Here is a 25,344-nt window from a genome sequence, read left to right on the forward strand (position 1 = left end):
ATGTGTAACTATCACACCAAACCTATGATATAAGATTTCATATAAAAATACATTTATTTTTAAAAAATACAATGATTTGAAAAAGAATTTCAACTAAATAATAGGAGAGAAAAGACAGAAATGCACAGATCTATAAGGTGATACTGTAAATACTGAAACTTAGTAAATAATGGCAAAGAATTTGGGAGAATTAGGAAGTGGGTAATTATCTGCTCTTTTCCTTTGGTATATTTCTCTCTTAATCAACTCTTGAGTGAGAAAAGAATTCAGAAGTTGTTGTTTTCTGCCAATATCATTGCTGCACTCTGTTACCTGCTCTGCCAAATGTAAGACCATCACCGATTAGCACTAAAATAGAGGAAAAGATTCTTTGTTCATCCATAGCATGACTCTGGTTGGTCACTTTAGTACTACTACTGTGGCAACTGGAATATCCCTCCAAACCTGGTACAGTTTACTAAGAATTAAACTTTTCAAGAGAGTTTATGCAATGGACAAACATGACCATAGGTAGTGATTTTTGCTTTGCTGATAAACATTCACTACCAATATTATAAAGTTTACTATTTCCCTAAAGTAAATTAATTTCCTTATTATTTTTAACAGAATTCCATGAGATGTAGATTCTTCAATTGTCTCTTTATATACTGAAATTCTTCAATCACCCAGCTTATTTCCTTTTCTCTTAAATGTAACTTTGTAAACAGTAAACAATAGTTGAATTGTAAATCAGAAGAAAAATATAAATATAGTTATTATGCACTGTTTTGTAGAAGCTTTTAAGACTCCCGAAAAAACTCATATTTATACTGAAGGTAAAAAGGCTTTACTACTTACAGTAAATAACAAAAGAGAATTGAAAAAGCTCTTTGCCTATGTACAGTCAGAATAAGTATTTTTTAAAATGTTACTTGTAATTTAGCAGATAAAGAGAAGCAAATAGAAACTGTGTGGAAAAAAGTAAATCAGAGAAAAGTTCAAAATGAAGCCAGTGTTGCTTGTCTTGACACCAGGAAAAAGTGGAGCGGAGTTGTTAAAGTCTAAAATAAAATCATTCAATTATTCATGCTAAAAAATAAAAAAGAATATCACACTTTGAAACAAAACAAAGCACTCAGGGAGAACTACAGCCACGTCTCCATTTTTCCTGGGTGGGTTATCCACACTGAAAATCATTTACAGCCCAGTTTAGATCTTTTGCTGGCTCCCCTCAGTTCCTCAGTGCTTGTACCTCACCCTCCCACCACCTTCCCAAGGATTTGACCTGGAAACATTTCCATATGGTTTTTGCATTTAAAAAACTTGAAAAGCAAACAATTCATTTTTCCTTATCTCCTACAGTGTCATTAAGTAGGAGGCCATTCATTCATTGCCTGGACAATGGAGACTTAGCTGTAGTTCAAAAGAAGGAAAACAAAAGTTGCCAGCCTGGATCAACAAGCCTGGTTCCAAAAGGAAAGGTGAACTAAACCATGATTAGACATAGAAGGAAGGATCTCCAAATAAACAGATTATGTCAACCTAAGACACCTTTCCACTGTTATTAGGAACAAAAAAGGATTATATTAAAGACAGCTCTAGTTGCATGTACATGCTATGTACTGCTAACAACAAGCCTTGATTAATGTCAGATTCAAAATGTTTAGATATAATCAAATAAAAAAAAAGTAGGCTTTGCATTCTACACAACCAATGAAAAACAGAATGAAAACTCAGCCGTTTTTCCCCACATAAATATCAAGTTAAAAGCTCTGCAGATATTAAAACCAAACACTCAGTCTCCTGCTTCCTAAGTTACACTTATCTCTAGGACATCCTTTTCATTCTAAGCAAGTCCATGAGACACATTTACATGGAGGGCGACGTGGGTGCACTCATTTTTAACTCCGTATCTTAATTAGTGGACAAGTCCAATCTTGTGGTGGTGGGTTGATGTTTTTTAAGTAATTTCTTAAGTTAGCCCAAACTTAATGCTATCAGAAGTTCAAAGTAGGACTGTTAATTTAGACTTACCCTGTCTCCTTCTCTACTTCTCGCTTTAGGGAGCAGACATGCTGCTGACATCGGTAGCAGAACCACTGGCAGCTTCCTCTCAGTGGTTTTGCTATGGCAAGGAGCAGAAGACCAGAGAATCTTCAAAAGATTTACCTGGAGGGACAGGGAGGAGCAAGCTACTGGCAGCTGGGGGGGGAGAGGGAGTGCAAGCTAACGCAGGCGAGGTTGGGGAAGAACGTACTGAGTTTAATATTCCATAGAAATCAGTGAAAAGATTTCTGATATTGCATTAGGACATTATGAAAATTGGGTCCTGCAGTAACTGACATGGCTGTGATATGTAAGGCCATCTACACTGTGAGATTTTCCTAGCTGTGACTTTTAGGCTTTTGGTACTGATATTAGTATCACGGGATCTTTGCCTTCAGACTGGAAAATAATTATTGCAAGAATCTATCCAGTGTCAAGAGAAACTATAACTAACAGGAAGAAAGGCATAAGCACATGTTCGCGCTCTCTCCTTCATTCTCCATCTTTCTTTCTCCTTTGACACATCTACACACACACAGAAACATACACACACACACACACACTTCGGAGGGGAAGAAAAGGGAGGGGTTATAAAAGAGAAAAGGAGAGAAGGGGAAAGGACAGCAAGGGAGGAGGATAGAATATATTTTACATGAAAGTATTTTCCAAGTAGCTGAAGTCGATGATGTTTGAATTCACTTACAGTATGGAAAGGCACAAACATGTGAATTAACAAAACAACAATAAAACAACCAATAATAATATTTATTGACTGTCTTCTACATGCCAGGTGCTTCTACATACATAGGTACTTTATATATGAGGCCTTATTTAATCTTTACAACAACTTTAATCTAAACGTCATTATCCACACTTTACTGATGAAGAAACAAGTGTAGAGTCTCGAGCTAACACACAGAGCCAATGATTGATCGCAAATCAAGCTGTCCTCAAAGTCTTTATTTTTGAATTATAAGATCCAGACCTCTAAACAATATATTCACTACTCACTTATAATCTGCAACTAAAGAGAAAGCTGAGATATTGTAATATCTGATCAGAGAGAGACAAAAGTAGTTTTACAAAATTTTGAAAACTTTGCTTCAAAGAGGTTAATATCAAACCCTAATTCTCATTTTTTCATTTATACATCTGGTTAAATCAAAAGAGTTTATAGCTTGAGTCTCAAGCAGTTAATACAATTTAAATGGGTTAGCATCACCATAAAAATAAACATTTATCATTACATTCCTTTTTATGTCATGCACATAAGAAGCTTCAACAACTTAGAACTTAATCTACCAAAGTGGTATTCCAAGTATACCTCGAATTTGCAGTAGATTCCTGGAGGCTAAATGTAAAAATCTGTATGAGACAATAGAATCCATGTGTTGTACATGGATTTTACTTTTATTTAGTAAAAGACATAATGATGATTTGGTGTCAAGTCAGGAAGAATTTTCTTGGAACTTATGAGAGTTTTTTTCATCATTACCAGAGCACCGCAAAGTAATTGTGCTGTAAGACTTTTGACATACCTTCCATGGTGTTGGTCAAAATACTAGCCATACTCGTTGCTCTTTGCTTTGCTGTAGGATCTTCCAACAGATCCATGGAAACATGATAAGAACTGGACCGTCTCTTTCTTATTTCCGTTTCAGTAGTCGTGCCCTAAAAAAAATTTCATATGAAATAACTATTATTTTTAAGGGTAGCAAAATCCAAAGTGTTCCTGTAATAGGTGTTACTTAACTAAGTATTCACCATGCTTTCTCAGATGTAAACAGCTCATTAAGACATTGCTGGAATCATCATTCTTGGAAGTGTTTAAAAGCCCATGATATTCTCAGCTTTCAGGGATGCCTGGGTTTGTGATCAAGATGGACTTTTCTAATTCTTCCATCTTGGAGCTTTGGGCTGGAGGGATCATGCCTATTACAGGATAGATAACCTTTTAGCATTTCAGCCAGTCCTATCTAGGACTTCAAACTGAAGCATATCACTCCTTGATTTACTCACAGGTTGAGCTATTAGATCTTTATTTATATACATTCATGTGGTTTAATGTATGAAAAGAACTTTAAAGGCTTCCCTAATATGTTCTCCTAAAATGAGAATTCTACTTTAAAATGTTTCTGTTCATTATAGACAGGTAACATTTCCCAACATCCTTAATAATAAAACTAATTTTTAGAACTATCTATAACTTTGTCTTACACTTACAAGACAACCCATCCTTGGCATTGAAACTCTAATTTAAGGCAAAACATCAAATTGGGGGGGGAGGGTCTTTGATTTTTAGCAATGTTGTAATGACTTGACATGTTTCTATTCCAAAATAAACTCAACAGAATTTCAATATGGGCAGAAATTTATTCCTACGTCAGGAGCTCAAATAATGAAGTTAATGGTCACAGGAAAAAAGGGTAAAACTCAAGCATTCCTAATGTGGGTCTGAGTGCTAATAATAAATAAGAAGTCACTTTTAGTTCTCTGAGGATTTTCCTTATTTCTAAAACAGTGATATGAGTCCTGTTCATCTACTTTATTGTGCTATGAATATTTAACATTATTTTATTAACCTGCATGCCTCTAATGCATACATATCAAAAGCAGACTTTCCACTCAATTGATAGGACTGTCATTAATGGGAATAAACATTCATTTAGGTTGCTCTAAAATTAATTTTACTGTGAAAGAAAAGTAAAATTAATGAGAAAAGAAATAACCCCTCTCTGAAACTAAAGCTCTTTAAATCAAAAGGTTGCCTCTCAGAATTTAAAATATTTTGCATTGTCAGAGAAAGGCAAAGTTGGAAGGAAAAAATAGGGTCACTTATGAATTTGGTAAAGTAGCAGGATATGAAATTAACGCACAGAAATCTCTCATTCCTGTATACTAATTATGAAAAATCTGAAAGTGAAATTAAGAAAACACTCCCATTTACCATTGCAACAAAAAGAACACAATATCTAGGAATAAACCTACCTAAGGAGACAAAAGACCTGTATGCAGAAAATTATAAGACACTGATGAAAGCAATTAAAGATGATACAAATAGATGGAGAGATATACCATGTTCTTGGACTGGAAGACTCAACATTGTGAAAATGACTATACTACCCAAAGCAATCTACAGATTCAATGCAATCCCTATCAAACTACCACTGGCATTTTTCACAGAACTAGAACAAAAAAATTCACAATTTGTATGGAAACACAAAAGACCCCAAATAGCCAAAGCAATCTTGAGAAAGAAAAACGGAGCTGGAGGAATCAGACTCCCTGACTTATAGGAATCAGACTATACTACAAAGCTACAGTAATCAAGACACTATGGTACTGGCACAAAAACAGAAATATTCATAAATGCAACAGGATAGAAAGCTCAGAGATAAACCCACGTACATATGGTCACCTTATTTTTGATAAAGGAGGCAAGAATATACAGTGGAGAAAAGACAGCCTCTTCAATAAGTGGTGCTGGGAAAACTGGACAGGTACATGTAAAAGTATGAAATTAGAACACTCCCTAACACCATACACAAAAATAAACTCAAAATGGATTAAAGACCTAAATGTAAGGCCAGACACTATCAAACTCTTAGAGGAAAACATAGGCAGAACACTCTATGACATAAATCACAGCAAGATCCTTTCTGACCCACCTCCTAGAGAAATGGAAATAAAAACAAAAATAAACAAATGGGACCTAATGAAACTTAAAAGCTTTTGCACAGCAAAGGAAACCATAAACAAGATGAAAAGACAACACTCAGAATGGGAGAAAATATTTGCAAATGAAGCAACTGACAAAGGATTAATCTCCAAAATTTACAAGCAGCTCATTCAGCTCAATATCAAAAAAACAAACAACCCAATCCAAAAATGGGCAGAAGACCTAAATAGACATTTCTCCAACAAAGATATACAGATTGTCAACAAATACACGAAAGAATGCTCAACATCATTAATCATTAGAGAAATGCAAATCAAAACTACAAAGAGATATCACCTCACACTGGTCAGAATGGCCATCATCAAAAAATCTACAAACAATAAATGCTGGAGAGGGTGTGGAGAAAAGGGAACCCTCTTGCACTGTTGGTGGGAATGTAAATTGATACAGCCACTATGGAGAACCGTATGGAGTTTCCTTAAACAACTAAAAATAGAACTACCATACAACCCAGCAATACCACTACTGGGCATACACCCTGATAAAACCATAATTCAAAAAGAGTCATGTACCACAATGTTCATTGCAGCTCTATTTACAATAGCCAGGACATGGAAGCAAGCTAAGTGTCCTCTGACAGATGAATGGATAAAGAAGATGTGGCCCATATATACAATGGAATATTACTCAGCCATAAAAAGAAACAAAGTTGAGTTATTTGTAGTGAGGTGGATGCACCTAGAGTCTGTCATACAGAGTGAAGTAAGTCAGAAAGAGAAAAACAAACACTGTATGCTAACACATATATATGGAATCTAAAAAAAAAAAATGGTCATGAAGAAGCTAGGGGCAAGATGGGAATAAAGATGCAGACCTACTGGAGGATATGGGGAGGGGGAAGGGTAAGCTGGGATGAAGTGAGAGAGTGGCATGGACATATATACACTACCAAATGTAAAATAGATAGCTAGTGGGAAGCAGCTGCATAGCACAGGGAGATCAGCTCTGTGCTTTGTGACCACCTAGAGGGGTGGGATAGGGAGGGTGGGAGGGAGGGAGACGCAACAGGGAAGAGATATGGGGATATATGTATATGTATAACTGATTCACTTTGTTATACAGCAGAAACTAACACACCATTGTAAAGCAATTATACTCCAATAAAGATGTTAAAATGAAAAGAAAGGAAGGAAGGAAGGAAGAAAGAAAGAAAAAATAGGGTCGCTTAAAGGTCATCTAGTCACTTCTGCTCTATATAAAATTATATGTGTAATCCTATATCTGTCTAATTTTTAGTGCTAGATTCCAAAATCTCTAATGATATTACCAAGGAAATTCTTTCTTAAGTTACATTGCTTCAGTTGAATTTATGTGTAAAGTGTAGGATATTGTGTGCTTTGGAGGGTGGCATTTGTTTGCAGCTCTTTATTTTCTGTTCTCTTTTCCTCTCTGCAGTCTTGCAAAGTCCCTTCTTTGGCCTGCACTTTCAGCTCATGTGACACCATATGTTGCAGCTCATGTTGCAGTGCCCTGCCTCACACCTGACTGTAGCACTGAAGGATGGACGCAAGGCAGCAGGAAATAGAGATCACACTAGGCTTTGTTTCAAACTGCCCCAATTTGCCTTCAGAGATTTATCCCACCCTCTCTGATATGACAGGATTTTGTGGTAATTATTGATAAATGCTAAATATCTTCTGACAGACTGACATTCTCTTTGTATTTATGCAAAGAAGTTGTGGATTTATTTTTGTTTGTTCAATTAACCTTTATCAAGATCAGTGATACTCATACTTTATTATGTGTAAGAACCATGTGAGATACTTTTCAAGGAAGAAGAAATTCCTGATCTTGCTCTCCTCGGCCTTTTGGTCTGAGTAAGTGTGGGCCCAGAAATCTCCATTTCTTTCTTTAAACCACTTTATTGAGGTATTATCAACATGTAAAAAGCTGTATATATTTCAGGTATGCAACTTGATGAGTTTGGGGATAAGTATACACCCATGAACCATCACCACCGTCAGGTCATAAACATTTCCATCACCTTCTAAAGTTTCCTTCCACTCCTCTTATTATTGTTGTTGTTGCTATTTGGGGTAAGAACACTTAACATGAGATCTACCTTCTTAGCAAATTTTAAATTTACAATTCAGTATTGTTAGCTCTAGGTCCTATACTATATAGTAACATATCCAGAATTTATTTATCTTGCATAAATGAAATTTTGGACTCTGTGGTCATCAAACTCAGAGAAGCAGAGAGTAGAATGGTGGTTGCCAGGGGTGGAGGGAGGGGGAAATGAGGAAGTTCCACTTTGAAAAGTATCCCACGGAATTCTGATGTAAGTAGTCTGAGGATGAAATATATTTTGAGATACACTGGGTTAAAATGAAAGTTTTTGTTTCCTTGGCCATGTCTTCTTTTCCATTTAAGAAAATTAATGGGAGGTAATATTGCAGTACGCATAGAATGTAGGTTCAGTAGTCAGCATATCTGGGGTCAAACCCTAGCTCCACCATGCACAGGCCTCAGTTTCCTCCTTATAAAATGAGGATAATATTAGTAACTACGATAAAGGGCTGTTGTGAGGACTAAATGAATTAATGCATGTAAAGTGTTCTGGACAGTATCTAGTACATAGTTAGCCATGATTATTTTTTAAGAGAAGTTGACATTCCCTTTGCATTCTTCCAGTTTCTTTCACAACAGAGTTCTACTTTTTTCATGATTTGATCTGACTCCAGGATACCTGGACATTTCTCTGGGAGAAAGTGGTGGGGAGAGGCTATGTGAAAAAAGTGAAGATCAGTGGCTATGTCTATAATCCAAGGTAAGAATCTCCTCTATTAGGTGACTGAAAGCTGACTCCATATGATTTTAATGTAGCTTAAAGAGCTCGTCCAACTATAATGAGTAGAATTGTGTAAAAAAAAAATCATACTGAGAAGATTTTAATATGACTCTGTAAGCTATAAAGTATAACCAATGACATTGCTAGAATATTTTTATATTGGCAAATGAAATCTTATTTAATACCAAACTTAAAAAGCACCTATGTTTTACAAAGGAAATGTCAATAACATATCCCTGTAAGTGTCTGGTACTTAGTTGAAACCCTTTTTCATATGCATGATTTAGGGCCACTATGTTAATTAAAAAATTCATGACGGTAATATAAAAATTGAAATCTGCCCTAACAATTACAACACATGACTTTACCAGGTACTTCGAGTGGCTTCTTCACCACACAGATGTACAATGCTCTTTTGACTGGGTGCTAAAAATGTTACAGCACTCTGACCTTCCAAGAGGAAAATGTTGCATTGCAGGATTTAGATGTATTTAGTAATACTATTTTCTTCAAGTGGAAGTATCAAGTTCTTCTTTTAAAGGAACAGAGATAACAAGATCCTTAAGATAAGTATTTATATCATTTCTTGCATTTACTTTGCTTATATTAACTAATCATAATGCATGATAAATTGTTGCTATACTTTTTGGCAAGTTTCATTCTGTAGTAATAATGATGAAGGAATACTTCTAATTATAGTCTATGAGACCCAACCTACGTTTTTAATTCATTTGAGAAAAGTCTGAACTGAACAATTTGACAAAATAAGTTCATAACTTATTTCGGCCTTTGAACGTTAGACTGTAAAATTCACACGTGTGGATATCGAAACCCATTCCTGCCTGCAACCAGCCACAGCTCCCTCGCCAACAGCTGCAGGTTTCACTGGCCTCACCTCTGGCAGGAGCTGTCCAGCGGGAGATGTGAGAGCAGAAGGGCCCCCGACGAGGGAGACCACGCCGTTGCAATCCACAGCACTGTGCATCTTCCCGTTCACGGGCAGAACGGGGAGCACCCTGGAGGCGCGGCTGGCCTGGCTGACGTTGCTGGGGCGTCGCTCCCCGTGTCTGTGCGGCACAAACAGAGAGTCCCTTCTGCTGTCATTGTCTTCGAAGGTGCTGTGCTCATCATCGGCAAAGTCATTCTCAGAGCCAATATCCTTGGCTCGACCTCTGAAGCTGAAAAGGCTCGCCCTACTGTTGCGTCTTGGAGAGAAAAGGGAGCCACGGATGCTCAATAAAGACTATCAATCACAAGAAAGGAAACAAACAAAAAACAGATGAACAGAATTAAGTGCTGGTGTCCTGAACAATATGAGCCTGGACTCTTCATTTCATAGCTGTTGACTCACCAAAGGTGAGGCATTGGACAGGTGGAAGCAAGGGCTCCTGTGGCAACTGCTGGTGGGGTTCTGGCACTTTCTATGAGGTACAGGTCTTTTGTTTTGCTCTCCCTTTTCCTCCTTTCCTTGATTTTCATCTTCTGAGCTCTCATTTTCTACCATTTTCTTCTACTTTACCCATGACTTCAGATAGTTATAAGTACCCCCCCTAAAGACTGTTTTGTCTCATTTCTGGCACCTAGAACTGAAATCTTTGCTAGACCCTTCTCTAGAAACTATTCTTATTTGACAATCCAGTGGAAAGCAATTAAGTACACAACTAAGTTTTGATCCTTTGAAGCCAAAACTATACCAGTAAGAGTTCACTAGTGCCCACACCCAGATGCAGATCTCACCACCGAGGAAAATAAAACCAATCTTGCTAGTAGATCTGTTTAATTACAGTACAAGGAGCAACTTCTCTCCTTCCCTTTGCATATTTTATAACAGTCCTCATGAATAATTTAAACAAATCTAGCTGAAAGAACTGTACGATTCATTCCCTGATTTTCACTCTTCTGTCTCAAGAAATCTAAAGAGCACCATATTTACAAACCTGGTCTTCACTAAGTATCTGGTCAAAACCATTTGACAATTTTCTAGATGACTACAATGTCATTGTTATCATTCAGTTTACTTTGATTCTCAAACATAGTACCATTGAGCACAACGAATCATTTCCTGTTTATTACTAGTCTATTTTTACAACCTCACTCTAGTGAGCACTTGTTTCTGTTTGTCCAATACCCATTTGTTCTTTTTCTGTTGACAGTACCCCGATTATCTCCAAGAACTGCTCCCCAGGCAAGACCATGGCCCAGGTCTAGTCAATGAGTGTATTCCATGCCTCTGGCCATAGAGCCTGGTTTGAAAATGGGTAGGAGACCCTGCATGGTCCCTTGACAGTCACCAATTTCTTGTACAATTGTTGAGAAAGAGGTGCATTTTCGATTGAGGTTGCTAAAAAATATTGAATGTAAGTTTGGAGCCATGGTGGGCATCTTATCAGCATATTGGAGGAGCCTGGAGATGTGGAGTAATACTTGGCCCTGATAACATGTTTTGAGCCTTTGCATCTAGCTGTGCCTACAGCTACTCATTGATATCATTTATATAATTTAATCCTCTTTTTTGCTTAAGCTGGCTTAAGTTGGATTTCTATGATTATTAATAGAATACCAACTTTATCATTTAACCATTACTAGTTTCATCTTTTTATCTCCAAAGGATTTAAAGCTAACTAAAATTATTATTTTGTACCTATATATTTTTTACATTCCCTGACTAATAAGTATACATTTAATTTTATTTTCAGCTAAAGAATGATTTTCTCAATAACATCTATAAACATCTATAAAATGTCTATGATCTTTAAACACTATCTTATGTTATATGATCTTATTCATTATTTACAGAAACACATGTAAGAATACGGATCTGCTCCCACAGCAGAACTTATTTCTTCTTTTCCTATACCCATGTTTTTTCATCCTGTTATCAACTTCATTATTCTTTTCTTTTATTGTTTCTATATGAGTATTATTTTTTTTTCTATTTTTTAATATTTACTTATTTATTTGGCTGTGCTGGGTCTTAGTTGCAGCACACAGTATTCCTGACCAGGGATCAAACCTGGGCCCTGTGCATTGGGAGTGTGGAGTCTTAACCACTGGACCACCAGGGAAGTCCCCAATACGAGTATTTTTTAAACTTCTCCTACACTAACCAATTTCTTTCATGTCTCTTTTCTCTCCTTTCACAAGGAACTTTAAATTAGCTATAAGGACATAACACTTACAGAATTTCTGACCTACTGGTTATCATTACCTCAAAAAGAAGCCAGATAAGAAATGCTTGGCAATAAGAAATAAAGTAGAAATTATGTATACATACCACTCTTAGTAAGAGTTTTTATTTTAACTACAAGTACTCCCCTCAGTTAGAGCCAATAGAAGGGCTGGAGAGAAATGTTATTAAATTGCACACAGTGTTTCTCAAAGTTCAAAGGTGAATTATGCCACACAAGAGCATAGTTTACATATGGCAGCTATATGAAAAATGATTGTTTCCCATCTGTTAGCATCAACTTCCACTGTTTACATTGATTACATAAATCCATAGCAATCAAATGCTATGCCACAAATAGAGGATGGACAGTAAGAAAAAATCTGCCATACCAAATGGGTCTCTAAAAACTTCTCGTTTATCACAAATATGGAGGGAAATAATAACTTCAGAAAGTCAACAGTATCTTATAAAGGCTTCAAAATAAAATATTCAGGTTGTCCTGAGACGTCATTAGAGATTGCACTCTTGACTTTCTTCTTTCCCTTCTCCCACACAAACAAGTCATATTGAAGTCTAAAAAATATTTCATACAATCCACCTACTCTACTGAGAAAATTATAATCCTATGATAAAAGTATACATTATATATTTTTCAATATGAAAGTAGAAATGGTTACCAACACAGTTGCCTATCATGTCACTACAAAACAATAGTTTTTAATACTTTGGGGCCTTAGGCCCTTGAAAAATCTAACAAAAGCTATGGACCCTTCATCACTGTACCCAGGTTAAGAACCTGGTTCACTATTTTCAGTAGTACTTACAGGGTCTTGCAAAGTGGGATTAATATGATTTCAGCATCCCTCCCTTTCTTCCTCTTTCTTTATCCCTCTCTCTCTCTGTGCCTCTCCATTGCCCTCTCCATCTTCTTAGTTACTTGTCTACTTCTTTATCAGATAAAAATCTTTAGTTCTATTTTTATACACACTTCACTTCAGAAACGAATATCAATTTGAGCCAGATATTACATGTTGTATGAGTGATCACCTATAATGCCCAACTAGGAAGCAGAGGTTTTAAGAAGACAGTATGGGGAAAATGTTATGTCTTTGGACAAAATTTACAGAAACAGATGGGATAGAGCCTAACATTTTCAGACTTTACTATTTTGCCTAGAATTAGTTCTATAGGACTTGAAATGAAGCAAATTGGAATAACTCTGTGGTATCTGTTGGTTTGCAGTTCAGATTTAGGTAGTTTTTCCTCAGGTAAGTTACTTTCCTTCTTTCCTCCTTCCCTCCTTCTCCTTTTCCCTTCCTTCAAAATAAACAATGCTCTAAAAAGGGGATTTGATTTTTAAAAATTCACATTTATTAAGATTAGTATCTCCACTAATGTAATCATAATGATTGTGACAACAACATGAATAGGGGTAAGTAAATGTTGATATTTATTTAAAAACAAATTCTACTTCAAATTTGAATTCAACCTCACTAAGCCTTTAATTTATCCTATCTTATAATGTTACCTGGACTTGGAATGAATCAGGCTGACATAAAAATTTATATGTATTAAACATAAGGCTATGTGAGACTGTGTATACTAAAAAATGTACAAAGAGCATGTATAATCCTAAATATACGTATCTTTTAAATGAAATCAAATTGTAAATTTCCTCAACAGTTTCTTAAGATTTTTAAAAATATTTTAATTTCTTTTATTATTATTATTTAAAAAAAAATTTTTGGCCATGCCACATGGCATGCGGTGTCTTAGTTCCTTGACCAGGGATCGGACCTGCACCCAGCTACATTGGAAGGTGAAGTCTTAACCACTGGACTGCCAGGGAAAAAAAAGATTTTTTTTTAAAGATATTCTTTCTAGTCAGCCTGATACAGTGGAAAGTTCAAGGGTATCAGTGTCAGGCCAAATCTGAATGCCGCTTCAACCTTTAATAACCAGATGACATTGGGCAATTATTTAACTTCACTGAGCCTAAAAAATAGTGAAAGTAGTACTATGCAGGGCTGTTAACATTAATTATGGTAGAGTAAGAAGAATGCCAAGCACAAAACAGGCACTCAGCGAAGAATACCAGCCTTCCCCTGTCTTCACATCTGCAGATTGGGGATGAAGATTATAGTACCACCCTAGGGCTGTAGTGAGTGGCTTCAAGTAGAAATGCACCACATAGGTGCTAGCTATTATCACTGTTATCGGTGTTGTTCAAACTGTGGCTGTTAACTGTATGGATATTAAGCTTTCACTACTGAAAAACTGTATTTCTGGTAATTCTCTTGGTAATTTCAAAGACAATTAAGGATCCTAAATTTCAAAGTTTCAGCAGCTTGTGTTGGTACATAAGCCAGAAGCATCTAGATATCATTTTCTACACTATGTAAGTCAAGATATTCTTTTCATGCAAGTCTCATTAAACATGAGACAAAGATAATCAAGAGCAATTAAGCACAAGTGTTTACTTAGTGTCATAAATCTTCTTCAGTGCATGTCTACCTAAAATTTTTGATTACATTTTTAGAAAAATTTTGCTTCGGTTTCCCTTGAAACAAGGACACGAAGAATACACTCCTCATATGAAGTTCACACATGCAGGGGAACAACTGCACAGATGGTCTGAAAGAATCCACTCTTCACTTTTAGGAACCTGTCACTCAGAAAACCTACAATTCACTGGGTCCAGGCACCACAGCTAAGAAGGGACAGTAATCATCTGCTGATTATTCCTCATGTAGAAAACTGCCCTGAGAAGTCTCAGAATCACAAGCCTTCCCAAGCCCAGTGGGATCTATGCTCTAAAAATGCATTCCTGAATTCCAAAAAGTCATAAAACTCACAAATTCCTTGAGGTAATAACCAAAACACTCAATGATCATTACCATTCTGAAAGCATTGTGCCATCCAGGAAGAAGGCAGTTTTATCTAAACAAATTCTGACAAATCTTAAAAGAATTGTGTTTGTTATGACAATGCAATTTACATAATCTAATATTTTTACCTGGTGTGGAGAGGAAAACCTCTTTTCATATGTCAGCCTGCTTCCTTCTAAGGAAAAACGGAAACCTTTTCTTCTTATGCTGTCTTCAGATTCAGATTTGTGGACCCCATCTTCCTTCTCTTCTTCTCCAGACTGTTCTTTCTGTTTCTTTTTCTTCCGTCTGTTTTTCAGCTCTTTTTCACTCTTGGAGCTCAACTTTGATGCTACTGAAGAACTTTCTGAGAAAACCCCTATCCCACCAGCACCACTGAAGTCTCTTGATTCAGCAGATGCTGCTGCAGCTGCTGCCTAGAAGGGTTCAAGGGAGATGGTAGTTGTATATACACTTTGAAAAACTCTATCTATGTTACTGCTTACTTTAATTTTGGTATCATGAATAATGTGATTTTGAAAAATGATTCTCCATTCTAGTATGTATTTGTAAAACAATGCATTGTCGTTAGACCGATTAAAGAATTAAAATGAAAAGAAAAGTGGAAGATGATACATGTGACTTTAATGAAGATCTTCAACCTGTAGCCTCACATTACACTTTCTAATTATCTAATAAGATAAATACGATACTCAAATATCATAATGATTTTTTCTGTGATTTAAACAATATCATAAGAAGGAAAGAATTTAAGAACTAAAGGTTTCCTTTTTTTTTAATTTTATTTATTTATTAATTTATCTATGGCTGTGTTGACTCTTCGTTTCTGTGCAAGGGCTTTCTATAGTTGCGGCGAGCGGGGGGCACTCTTCATTGCGGTGTGCAGGCCTCACTATCGCGGCCTCTCTTGTTGCGGAGCACAGGCTCTAGAGCGCAGGCTCTAGAGCGCAGGCTCAGTAGTTGTGGCACACGTGGCCAGTTGCTCCGCGGCATGTGCGATCTTCCCAGATCAGGGCTCGAACCCGTGTCTCCTGCATTGGCGGGCGGATTCTCAACCACTGCACCACCAGGGAAGCCCTAAAGGTTTCCTATTTTAACCTGATCCATCACACTTCCACTTGACAATGACTTTTAGTGCCAGTCTAAATTATTAAATTTAATTCAGTCAAGTATTTCGTTTCAATAAACCTTTTTTTCTCTTTGACTTAAAATGATTATTTCACTAAGAAATGCACAACAAAAGCAGATTATAGATTGTATATAAGAAAATCCCAGATCATGGCATCTGAATGAATTTGTAAATTTCAACAATACAGTTACTGGACAGAAAAAGTGCTCAATGTTGTTGCTGCTACCCCAGTATATTTTATCTGATCTTTATTACATATTGATATTGTAAATTTCAACAGTTCAGTTATTGGAAAGATAAAGTGCTCAGTATTGTTGCTGCTAGCCCCGTATATTTTATCTGATCTTTATTACATATTGATATTCAGGATATTCTGTGTTAAAAGGGAACTGTACTCTACATTCAAGAAAAGACGAATATAGGCAATTGGATTAGTGACATTAAGTCAAACAAACATAACTAGAGAAATTCTTGCCTTATTTTGAAGCCTCAACAGTCCAAATTATAGGATTTACAGAGTGGTAGGCAAAGAATGTAATGATTTAGTATGTTTATGTACCAGTGTTTTCCTTATGCAATCCACAAACTTGCATTTAAACACTTGAAATAGAAAATAAATATTAAATAGGTCTTTGTCTTTCTTCCAGACTCTATGAAATAATCTTCTCAGTTTGACCCTGGTTTTCTGACCTTTCCCACCTCTAGCAACACTAACGAAGAAGCAATTATAACTGAATTCTGCTTCCTCAGAAGATTAATACTTCGACTGAAGGCATGTAGGTATAACTACTTTGTGAGCTTGAGTGAATAAAAGGTCACAAGGGAGAAAAAAAGGTCAACAAAGTTCATTATAATTCATCATGTTTGGATGCCATTACTATTGACCGTAAATAATCATCAAAACAAAATAATAATCTCCTAATAACCAAACAGGCTCCTAACACTTACCAAATACATATGACTTGTTTCGAACATCAGTTACCACTGCTGATTTTGTGTGTTAAATGACTCTGATCTCGACAGTGTGGTCTGAGAGCTGAGATAAACAAACACAAAAAGGCTCGAAGTTTGCTACTATACCTGAGCTTCTTCTTGTTGCTTTTTTAATTGTTCAAGCATCTGCTGAAATTCAGCTTCCTTCTGTTCAGCCTCTTCCAGCGTTGCCTGATTCTGTTCCTCATAGGCCATGGCCACCACAGCCAGGATTAAATTTATAAGGTAGAATGAGCCCAAGAAAATGACTAGCACAAAAAATATCATGTATGTTTTCCCAGCAGCACGTAATGTCTGCAAAAATGGAAGAGATATTTTGTTAAATTTTATACAGGATGTTATGAGCTCACACTCTAAGTAATAAAGTATATTATAGCAATTCTCTTGATCTCAGTATTTCATGCTTCCCAGAAGAATCATTTTATCTGTTCTCACCAGTTGATAAAGGTTTTCCCAGAAGTCTTGAGTCATAAGACGAAATAAGGACAAGAAAGCCCAGCTAAAGGTGTCGAAGCTTGTGTAGCCATAGTTGGGGTTTCTACCAGCCTTCACACAGATGTATCCTTCTGGACACTGGCTGTTATTAGGTTAAAGGAAAGAGAGGAAGTCAGTAACTATAAGTTGGATGGCTGGCTTTCCTGTTTTTATAGACGCCAATATCCATTTTATGAGACACCAGGGAAAGCAGATTTCTCTCACTTTAGCCAGTGCTCAAACCAGCACTTAAGTGGACTGATTTACATAACAACAGAATCCGCTAAATCTATTTGTGGATTCCTCTGTGATTCATGATTGTCATTATTATATTTATCATGTCTCCATATAAAAGCAATCATATTATGATTACTATCTTCTGGGATTTGTGAACATGAGCAGAAAAATAAGTCTACAGGGAAAAATTTGATTTTCACTGAAGATATCTAGAGGCAGAAGTGTGCTGAATGTGGAGGTAGGCAAGAGGGCTAAAGAAAAGATGGTGGGGGCACATTGAGAGGAATGAATGAGTCTGCAGAGTGAAGATTTCATAGTATGACCTTAATGATCAAGCTGACCTGGCCTCAATATTGTGCCTGACACTTCTGGGCTGTGAGACTTTGGGCAAGTTTCCCACACTTGCTAGTCTTGGAGAACCCTCATATGTAAGAAAGGGCTAATAACAGAACCTGCCTCCCAAACTTACAATCATTGAATACGATATCATATGTAAAACATTTAATATAGTACAGAGAAAGAGTTAAAATCAGTCTGTTTTACTTATAAGATCTGGAGATAAAGGCAGCACAATCTTTATCACATGAGCCAAATAAAAAGCCTGATGCTGATACCATTGGGAATTTTGCTACAGGTATTAGCTACTAATGTCCACAATATCATCTTCCACAGAAAGAACATTAGATTTCTGTCTATGATTCTAAAATCTTGTCAACTAGAGAAAGGTAACTATTTCTCTGAATTCTCCTCCTTGCTTTAGCTCCAGGTACAATACTTCTTAATAATAAGCATTCACATGATGCCAATCATAATAATTAAAAGTACTTATTGAATGCTGTAATAGCTAAATATTCATTAATCCATTTAATTCTCACAGCCACCCTATAATTATTCCTATTTATCACATGGGGAAATCAAGGCAAGGAGAGGTGACATTATATGGTGAAGTCTGGGTTTGAATTCATGTAAACTCTCCAGTCTATGCTGTTAACCGCTTTGCTGAAATATGCTAAACATGTACTCACCACACCTCAGATATTGACATTATCTTCAGATATCTTACATTTTATGCCATGGAGACCACATTAGCTTATATAGAATATCACACTTATAAAAGAACATGCTTATGAATTCTATTAACTTAAGCTTCTTATGTATATGTACTGCTTTTCCCTATATTTTCCATTGAACTAATTTGCAAGATTAGCTGTGACCTAGTATGGAAAAATAATTGCTGCGTATGAGTGAGTGTGTGAAGGAGGTGAGAATCCACACTTATCCCAGCTATTATGAGAGTCAGCGTGAAGTGGAATTTACGCAGGGCTTTGAATGAGGAGCAAGCGGGGGCTGGATGGGTGGAAGGTAGCAGGTTATTAAGGCCGATGCAACAGTGTGGACTGAGACTCAACACAAAACATCACTTACCCTGCATCTGAGCTGTTGCCACAAAGCAGAGCATCATTTTGCCCTTCCAAAAAATAGAAGTGACCTATTTAAAAGAGCAAAGAATAGAAAGAATCATTAAAAAAAAAACCTCAAAACACTTCAGCCATTGTGCCTAGGTAACAAAGCTTACCTTTTCTTAAACCATGATGAAATTGATAAAATGATAAATGCATATAGGGCTAAATGGAAATATTTTAATAATAATTGAATATTAAACAAATATCAAAAAACATTTTTGATTAAACAAATGTTTAGAAAATTGATTTAGAAAGAAATTTTTTGGTAAGGAATAACTATTATAGCATTCTCTATCAGAATTTATTGCAAATATAAACTCAAATTGCTTGGGATAATTCAAAAAATAGCTGTCAAATTAAGGCTGTTTGGCACAAAAAGTGAGAGATAGGAAAGCCCTGTTGCTTCTAAATGCTGCCATGAAATAACATTTTATTTTACAACTATGCTTTGCCTGGACCCAAACTAGATTCAGACCTTTGTTTTCCCTACCAATTTTAACTTAATTTCTTGTGAAAAGTGGACTGAGCTGTTTGCTCTTTCCATAATACTGTAAGTAAGTGTTTTGCTTTGAGTTTTGGCTTGAATACTGTCTTTCAAGATAAATTTGCTTCTTTGGAGATATGTATTTTCTAAGTATACTTTTTTTTATTCTTAAGGAATACCTTATATATAAATTTAATAAGTTGCAAAGATGATCTCAGGAAACATACACATATATAAACATACATATTTACATATTCACATACAAAAACATACAGACACATATATATTAAAAAAACACACACACACATAACCCCCACAAAAAAATTTTACTATAGTTTTCAGGAATACTTAAAAGCCTATATTCAAGGAATACCCTAATATATTATGTAGGTCAATCTGGGTCATAGTTTCACAAAAAATTTTAGATCCTTACCTCATAACATATATCAAAAAATCATTCTAGATATTTAGGGATTAAAGATTTAAAGACAAGTCCATTAATATAATATAAAAATATGTAGGTTTTCTTTTCAATCTAGACTATACAGGTGGCTGTTTAAATGCAGAATATATAGGTGGCTGTTTTACATGCAGAATATCTAGGTGAAAATTTTTATTATTTCTGAATCCAGAAGCATTTTATAATATTAACTACAGAAAAAAAGAAAACAATTTGATGACTTGATTGCCTAAAAATTAGAATCACTTAGGGATCAAAAACAAACAATAAGAAGAAAAAACAAGCTGGAGAATATATTCGCCAAAAAAAGTCAAAATGTTAACATACTTGATAAATTATAGAGATCTTATGAATTTCCCAAAATATACTATCACCTGATAGAATAACAGGTAAAAATGTCAACAGATAATTCACATTACATTAAATATATAACTTGCTAATGATACTAATAAACAATTTTAGATTCTACTACATTAATAATTAAAAAGAGGATACACTTTTCCTTCTATCAGAAGATGTTAAAATATGGTAATAATCAATATTAATGAGAATTCAGTAAGATGGCCACTGCTATAGGAGGTATATAGTGGTCTGACCTCTTTGGAGAGCAATATGACACTATGTCTCCCTAGCCTTAATGTCGTCATACCCTTTAACCCCCCAAAATTCTACTAATAGAAATCTATCTGAAGGAAACAATCAGAAATAGAGAAAAGATTTATGTGCAAAGATTGTCACTGTGCTGTTATTATAACATTAATAAATGGGAAATTTCATAAATAATGAAATCATTTGTTTTATTTATTCACTTGTCCAAAGAATCTTAATCTCTTCAGTAAAAATCTTCATGAGAATACTAATTCATAAAACATTAATATAATGTGAGAAGTGATAAAATTTCACATGGTTCTAAAAACCATGAAGGATACCTCAGACTAAGTATCCCAATGGAGTATTGATAATCAAGAGATCAATGGAAGTAGGCTAGCTAATTGCACAAGGAGAAGGAGGGGGGCTTTCCTGGTGACACAGTGGTTGGGAGTCCGCCTGCCAATGCAGGAGACATGGGATCGGGCCCTGGTCTGGGAAGATCCCACATGCCGCGGAGCAACTAAGTCCATACGCCACAATTGCTGAGCCTGTGCTCTGGAGTCCGTGAGCCACAACTACTGAGCCTATGTGCCACAACTACTGAAGCCCACATACCTGGGGCCCGTGCTCCACAATTAGAGAAAGCCCCGCACAGCGGCGAAGACCCAACGCAGCCAAAAATAAATAAATAAAATAAATTAATTTAAAAAAAAAAAAAGAGAGGGAGGGACTTGGACATTCCAATGACAGAGGGGCAGGCTTCAATGATAAGAAGTTATACTAAATCATAAGTATATTCTGATGTCCATCTATAAAATAAAATCAAACTGTATTGATAAACAACTCTAACACAATGATTAATACCAAAGAGATAAACTGGAATAAGAATATTATAAAGGTAGGCTTTGAGTTTACACTTTCTCATCAATAAGTAACTTGCTGGACTGAGGTTGCTTAACTTTCTGATGAGTACACAAATTCAGATTTCATCTTAGTTTCTCCATTTCCAGATACATCATATGCACTCAATACATACATTGAGTCAAACCAAATAGGGCCAGATTATTTTTTCCTCAGTCTTCTTAATAATCCATTTCAGCAAAATACATTGAATAGTTCAAACTACTGATTTATTTATTAAGATGACTGAAAACTCCTGATCAATCCCCAACAAATGAATATTTTTGTTTATAAAGCATTATACTGTATTGCTGTCAAGACTGGTTTAGGAAAAGAACACATCTTCAAATGGTAACTTTTATCGCGTTGATTGAAAGATAAGGAAAAAGGAGTAAGATACCATTTGATTTCTGTATCATATATATTATCTTAAACTGGTCTAAGTAATTTGGTTCACATCAAAATTGAGACAATTTTCACTATATATATATTTTAATATTTAAAGGACTAAACAGCTTAATGGTCAAAAGAGTATATCTTACTTTTATCTTCAATATATTCATCCCAGTTAAACATGCTCACTGTCCTATTGAAAGTGGTAACATTCCCATCCAATGAGTTATTAAAGAAGGAAGTGATGTTTATTTCAAAGGAAGAATTATCTGGGGGCCATTGCAAACATTTGTTTCGCAGGTTGCCCATAAACAGCTGTAATCCTATTAGTGCAAACACGCTCAGACAGAACACAGTCAGGATCATTACATCTGAGAGCTTCTTCACTGACTGGATTAGGGCGCCCACGATGGTCTTCAGGCCTACACATAAAATCAAAGGGAGGAATTTAAATATACTATTCAACAGCTACTTCACAGACAAAAACATCATGAGCTTGTCCTGGAAAAGAAAGATGTCATGCAGAATGCCAACAATATTAGTTTAATGTTTGTGATCGAATAACATTTTCATGAAAAGCCTGCTAGCCGGTGAAAATGAATGAAAGCAGAATTTGTACGTTCATTAGAAAACCGTGAATGGAAATAAACCAAAAGTGTATTTCCAAATACTCCTTAGAGCAAAAGAAATGGTTTTGTTATTCATGCTTAAACATCAACCTTGTATAAATTTTTTGCCTTTATTTGCAGATGTCTTACTCCCTAACCTCTTATTGATTTTATAAAAATCTATATGAATAAAGTAGTAAGAAATCTTGAAGTCACTGAGTTATGAGGTTATATATTTGTGAATTCTGCAAGCTTGAGTATGGGTTAAAAAAGGAAGACATCTGAAAACTGAGCCCCATGCAGCACTCATGCTATCCCTTGCTCTTTCATTTATCTGAAGTTAAGAAAATTACCAGTTTTAGACCTAACTGGTCAAATCTGCAGCAGTTTGAATGCCTTACAGTTTAGCTTCTATGCAGAAAGCTTGATGTTACAGGACACAAACCATGTAGCCTGTTACTGCAAATGCCTCATGCAAAAACTTGTTAAACTCAAAGGCTGATTTAGAACAGATCATTTTAAAGAAAGCAACTAGTAAAAGCAAAGAATCAAATCCACCCAAAATATGATGTACTGATTCTTGCTTTTTTACAAATTTATTTGCAATAGGTGAGAAGCAACAAGGCTTACGTACAAAAGCTGTGATTGTAGCACCAATGCTGCTAAAGTCAGCCTCGGTGTTTAACCTAGCTCTCACCTGGAATGACTGAAATTGTTTTCAGTGCTCGGAGAACTCTGAATGTTCTCAACGCTGAGACATTGCCCAGGTCCACAAACTCTGTCACATATCTGTAATAGGGAGTTCACACACAAACACAATAACAGAACACAAGAAACAGTTGGAGATATAAGGGGCCTACCACCTTATACCAGTTTCTTCTTACCTGGAATTACAGAAATAGTTTTCAAAGCTCTCAAGACTCTGAAAGTTCGAAGAGCTGAAACATTGCCTAGGTTTACAAATTCTGTTACATACCTGTAGAATTAAATCAGAGTTATTCAGAATTTAGGGAAATCTAAGTCTAAGTTGGTCTTTCATCAAGATCTTTCAGCTTCAATGAATGTTGCCATCAGATTTCCCAATTAAGAGAAAAATGGCATTGTCATCAATCATAATCTCTGTTACTTGGGAAATTTATTTTATTGCTTTACAGCACTAATTGAAATCAAAGCGATGTAATTTACTATGATAGTCCCTAATTTCTCCAAAGTGCACAATCTGATTGGAAGAAAAATATCCTAAATTCACATAATAACCAAGAAAAATGCTTGATCTGTTAAGGGAAACCACCAAGGAGAAATACAGTATAGGCTCCCACTAATGATTTACTCTTCCCAGATAGGAAATGTATTAAGATACTTACGCAAAAGTAATGACTGTGAAATCCAACCAATTCCACGGATCCCGTAGAAATGTGAAATCTTCTAAACAAAAGCCCCTTGCAAGTATTTTTATAAGTGATTCAAAAGTGTAAATTCCTGTAAAGGTGTACCTGAGAGAAAATAGCCAAGCCCACATTAAAGATCTAGTAGGTAATTTACATGTACATATCTTAAAGGAGAAAAACAACAAATACAAATTAGAGGCTTCCATATAGTTCTATATTGGTCTCCCTATAATGTAGACCTTAGGTAGTACTTAAGGAAGAAAGAAACATTACCTTCTGAAAGACATTCTCATTGACTATAAATGAGTATTGTACTTGCTACACTAATTCATCTGAAAGCCCAAATAATATGGTTCTATATGAAAATATTACCCGAAATACACTAGTTTTGGTCAAATTTAAGGAAATAGTTATTAACAAAAATAAATGAAGATTTTTTTGTCTAATAAAATGTGCATCATTAACAGCAATGAAATATATACTAATAAAACATAGAAAGGTGATAGCCATGAGGAAAAGAACATACAAACTAGGTATAATTTTTATCATCAGATATTAGTAATCACTGATTACCTTTGAAAGAGTGTGAGACTCATAAGGAAGATAAAGAGCTACAAATATTGGCAGTCAAATCAGTGCAGTAATTGGAGCAACTTAATGAGCCAGTGCAAGCTTTGTCCTACAGAAAATCAGTGGTTGAAATGAACTTGAATCACTGTCTAACTGGTTTGTAGTAGCTAGTATGATTTGCTAAAGAAACTGATGAGGTCTCAAGATGTTAAATGCACATAAAGGGACAACAATATTGCAAGATTTTTTTAAAATCTTCTACTTACTCCACATTCTTTGTCCAGTCTGGAGGATTACTCATGGTCATAAATACACAGTTGGTAAGAATAGTGCACATAATGAGCACATTGAATAAAGTAGAAGAATACCGTCAAGGAAGACAAAATTCAGTGGAAAATTTCACTTTCATACACCATTATGTCTTTCACCACCATGAAGTTTAGAACTTTTATGCCCTTATTATTTATTATTGAGTTTGCTTTTTCCATTTCTGTAATTTTAACAACTCCATAACCAAGTCATGTCAGGCCAAGCCATCAATTATTTGGAGGCTACTTATGTGATTTTAGTAATGAAAAAGATTAAATGAAAAGAAATTAGCTCATTGGTAAGTAATTTATCAATTTAAGTTTTTTTCTTTCTTTAATGACAGACTCAACGACTGAAGTGCAAGCTCAGCATGTATGAAAACTCTGACAAAAATTCAACAAGAGAATACCAATAATTACAGTCGTCCCACAGTATGCGTGGGGGATTGGTTCCAGGACCTGCAGCGGATACCAGAATCCACGGATGCTCAAGTCCCATAGTGGGCCCTCTGTATCCATGGTTTCTGCATCCTCAGATTCAAGGAACCATGGATCCTGAACACTGTACACCACCTACTGTTGGTTGAATCTGCGAATGTAGAACCCATGGATATGAAACCCATGGATGGGGAGGGCCGACTGTAACTGAATGCATTATAACTCCATCCTAAGGGTCATCTGAGTGGAATATCTTCAATAAAATTCTTTCTAAGTGGAATATATAATATACAGTG

The 25,344-nt window shown here is 35.7% G+C and overlaps 1 protein-coding gene across 10 annotated transcripts in view; it reads right to left on the reverse strand.

Moving 5' to 3' along the window:
- Positions 1-25,344, reverse strand: part of SCN2A (sodium voltage-gated channel alpha subunit 2) — a 93,384-nt gene that overhangs the window by 56,677 nt on the left and 11,363 nt on the right. For 3 of the 10 annotated variants that reach the window (XM_060152744.1, XM_060152740.1, XM_060152737.1), the window contains exons 3-12: positions 24,569-24,658; positions 23,709-23,837; positions 23,042-23,133; positions 21,886-22,158; positions 18,871-18,934; positions 17,170-17,311; positions 16,822-17,028; positions 14,741-15,028; positions 9,451-9,798; positions 3,564-3,696 (exon numbers count right to left, since the gene is read on the reverse strand). In XM_060152744.1, the coding sequence (XP_060008727.1) occupies positions 3,564-3,696; positions 9,451-9,798; positions 14,741-15,028; positions 16,822-17,028; positions 17,170-17,311; positions 18,871-18,934; positions 21,886-22,158; positions 23,042-23,133; positions 23,709-23,837; positions 24,569-24,658 (1,766 nt within the window). Of the gene's footprint in view, positions 1-3,563; positions 3,697-5,617; positions 5,627-9,426; positions 9,799-14,740; positions 15,029-16,821; positions 17,029-17,169; positions 17,312-18,870; positions 18,935-21,885; positions 22,159-23,041; positions 23,134-23,228; positions 23,321-23,708; positions 23,838-24,568; positions 24,659-25,344 lie in introns of all 10 variants that reach the window. The other 7 variants (XM_060152741.1, XM_060152738.1, XM_060152736.1 and 4 more) reach the window with 6 other exon arrangements.

The sequence above is a fragment of the Lagenorhynchus albirostris genome, chromosome 6, assembly GCF_949774975.1.
Source record: "Lagenorhynchus albirostris chromosome 6, mLagAlb1.1, whole genome shotgun sequence".
In the NCBI taxonomy this organism is placed as follows: domain Eukaryota; kingdom Metazoa; phylum Chordata; class Mammalia; order Artiodactyla; family Delphinidae; genus Lagenorhynchus; species Lagenorhynchus albirostris.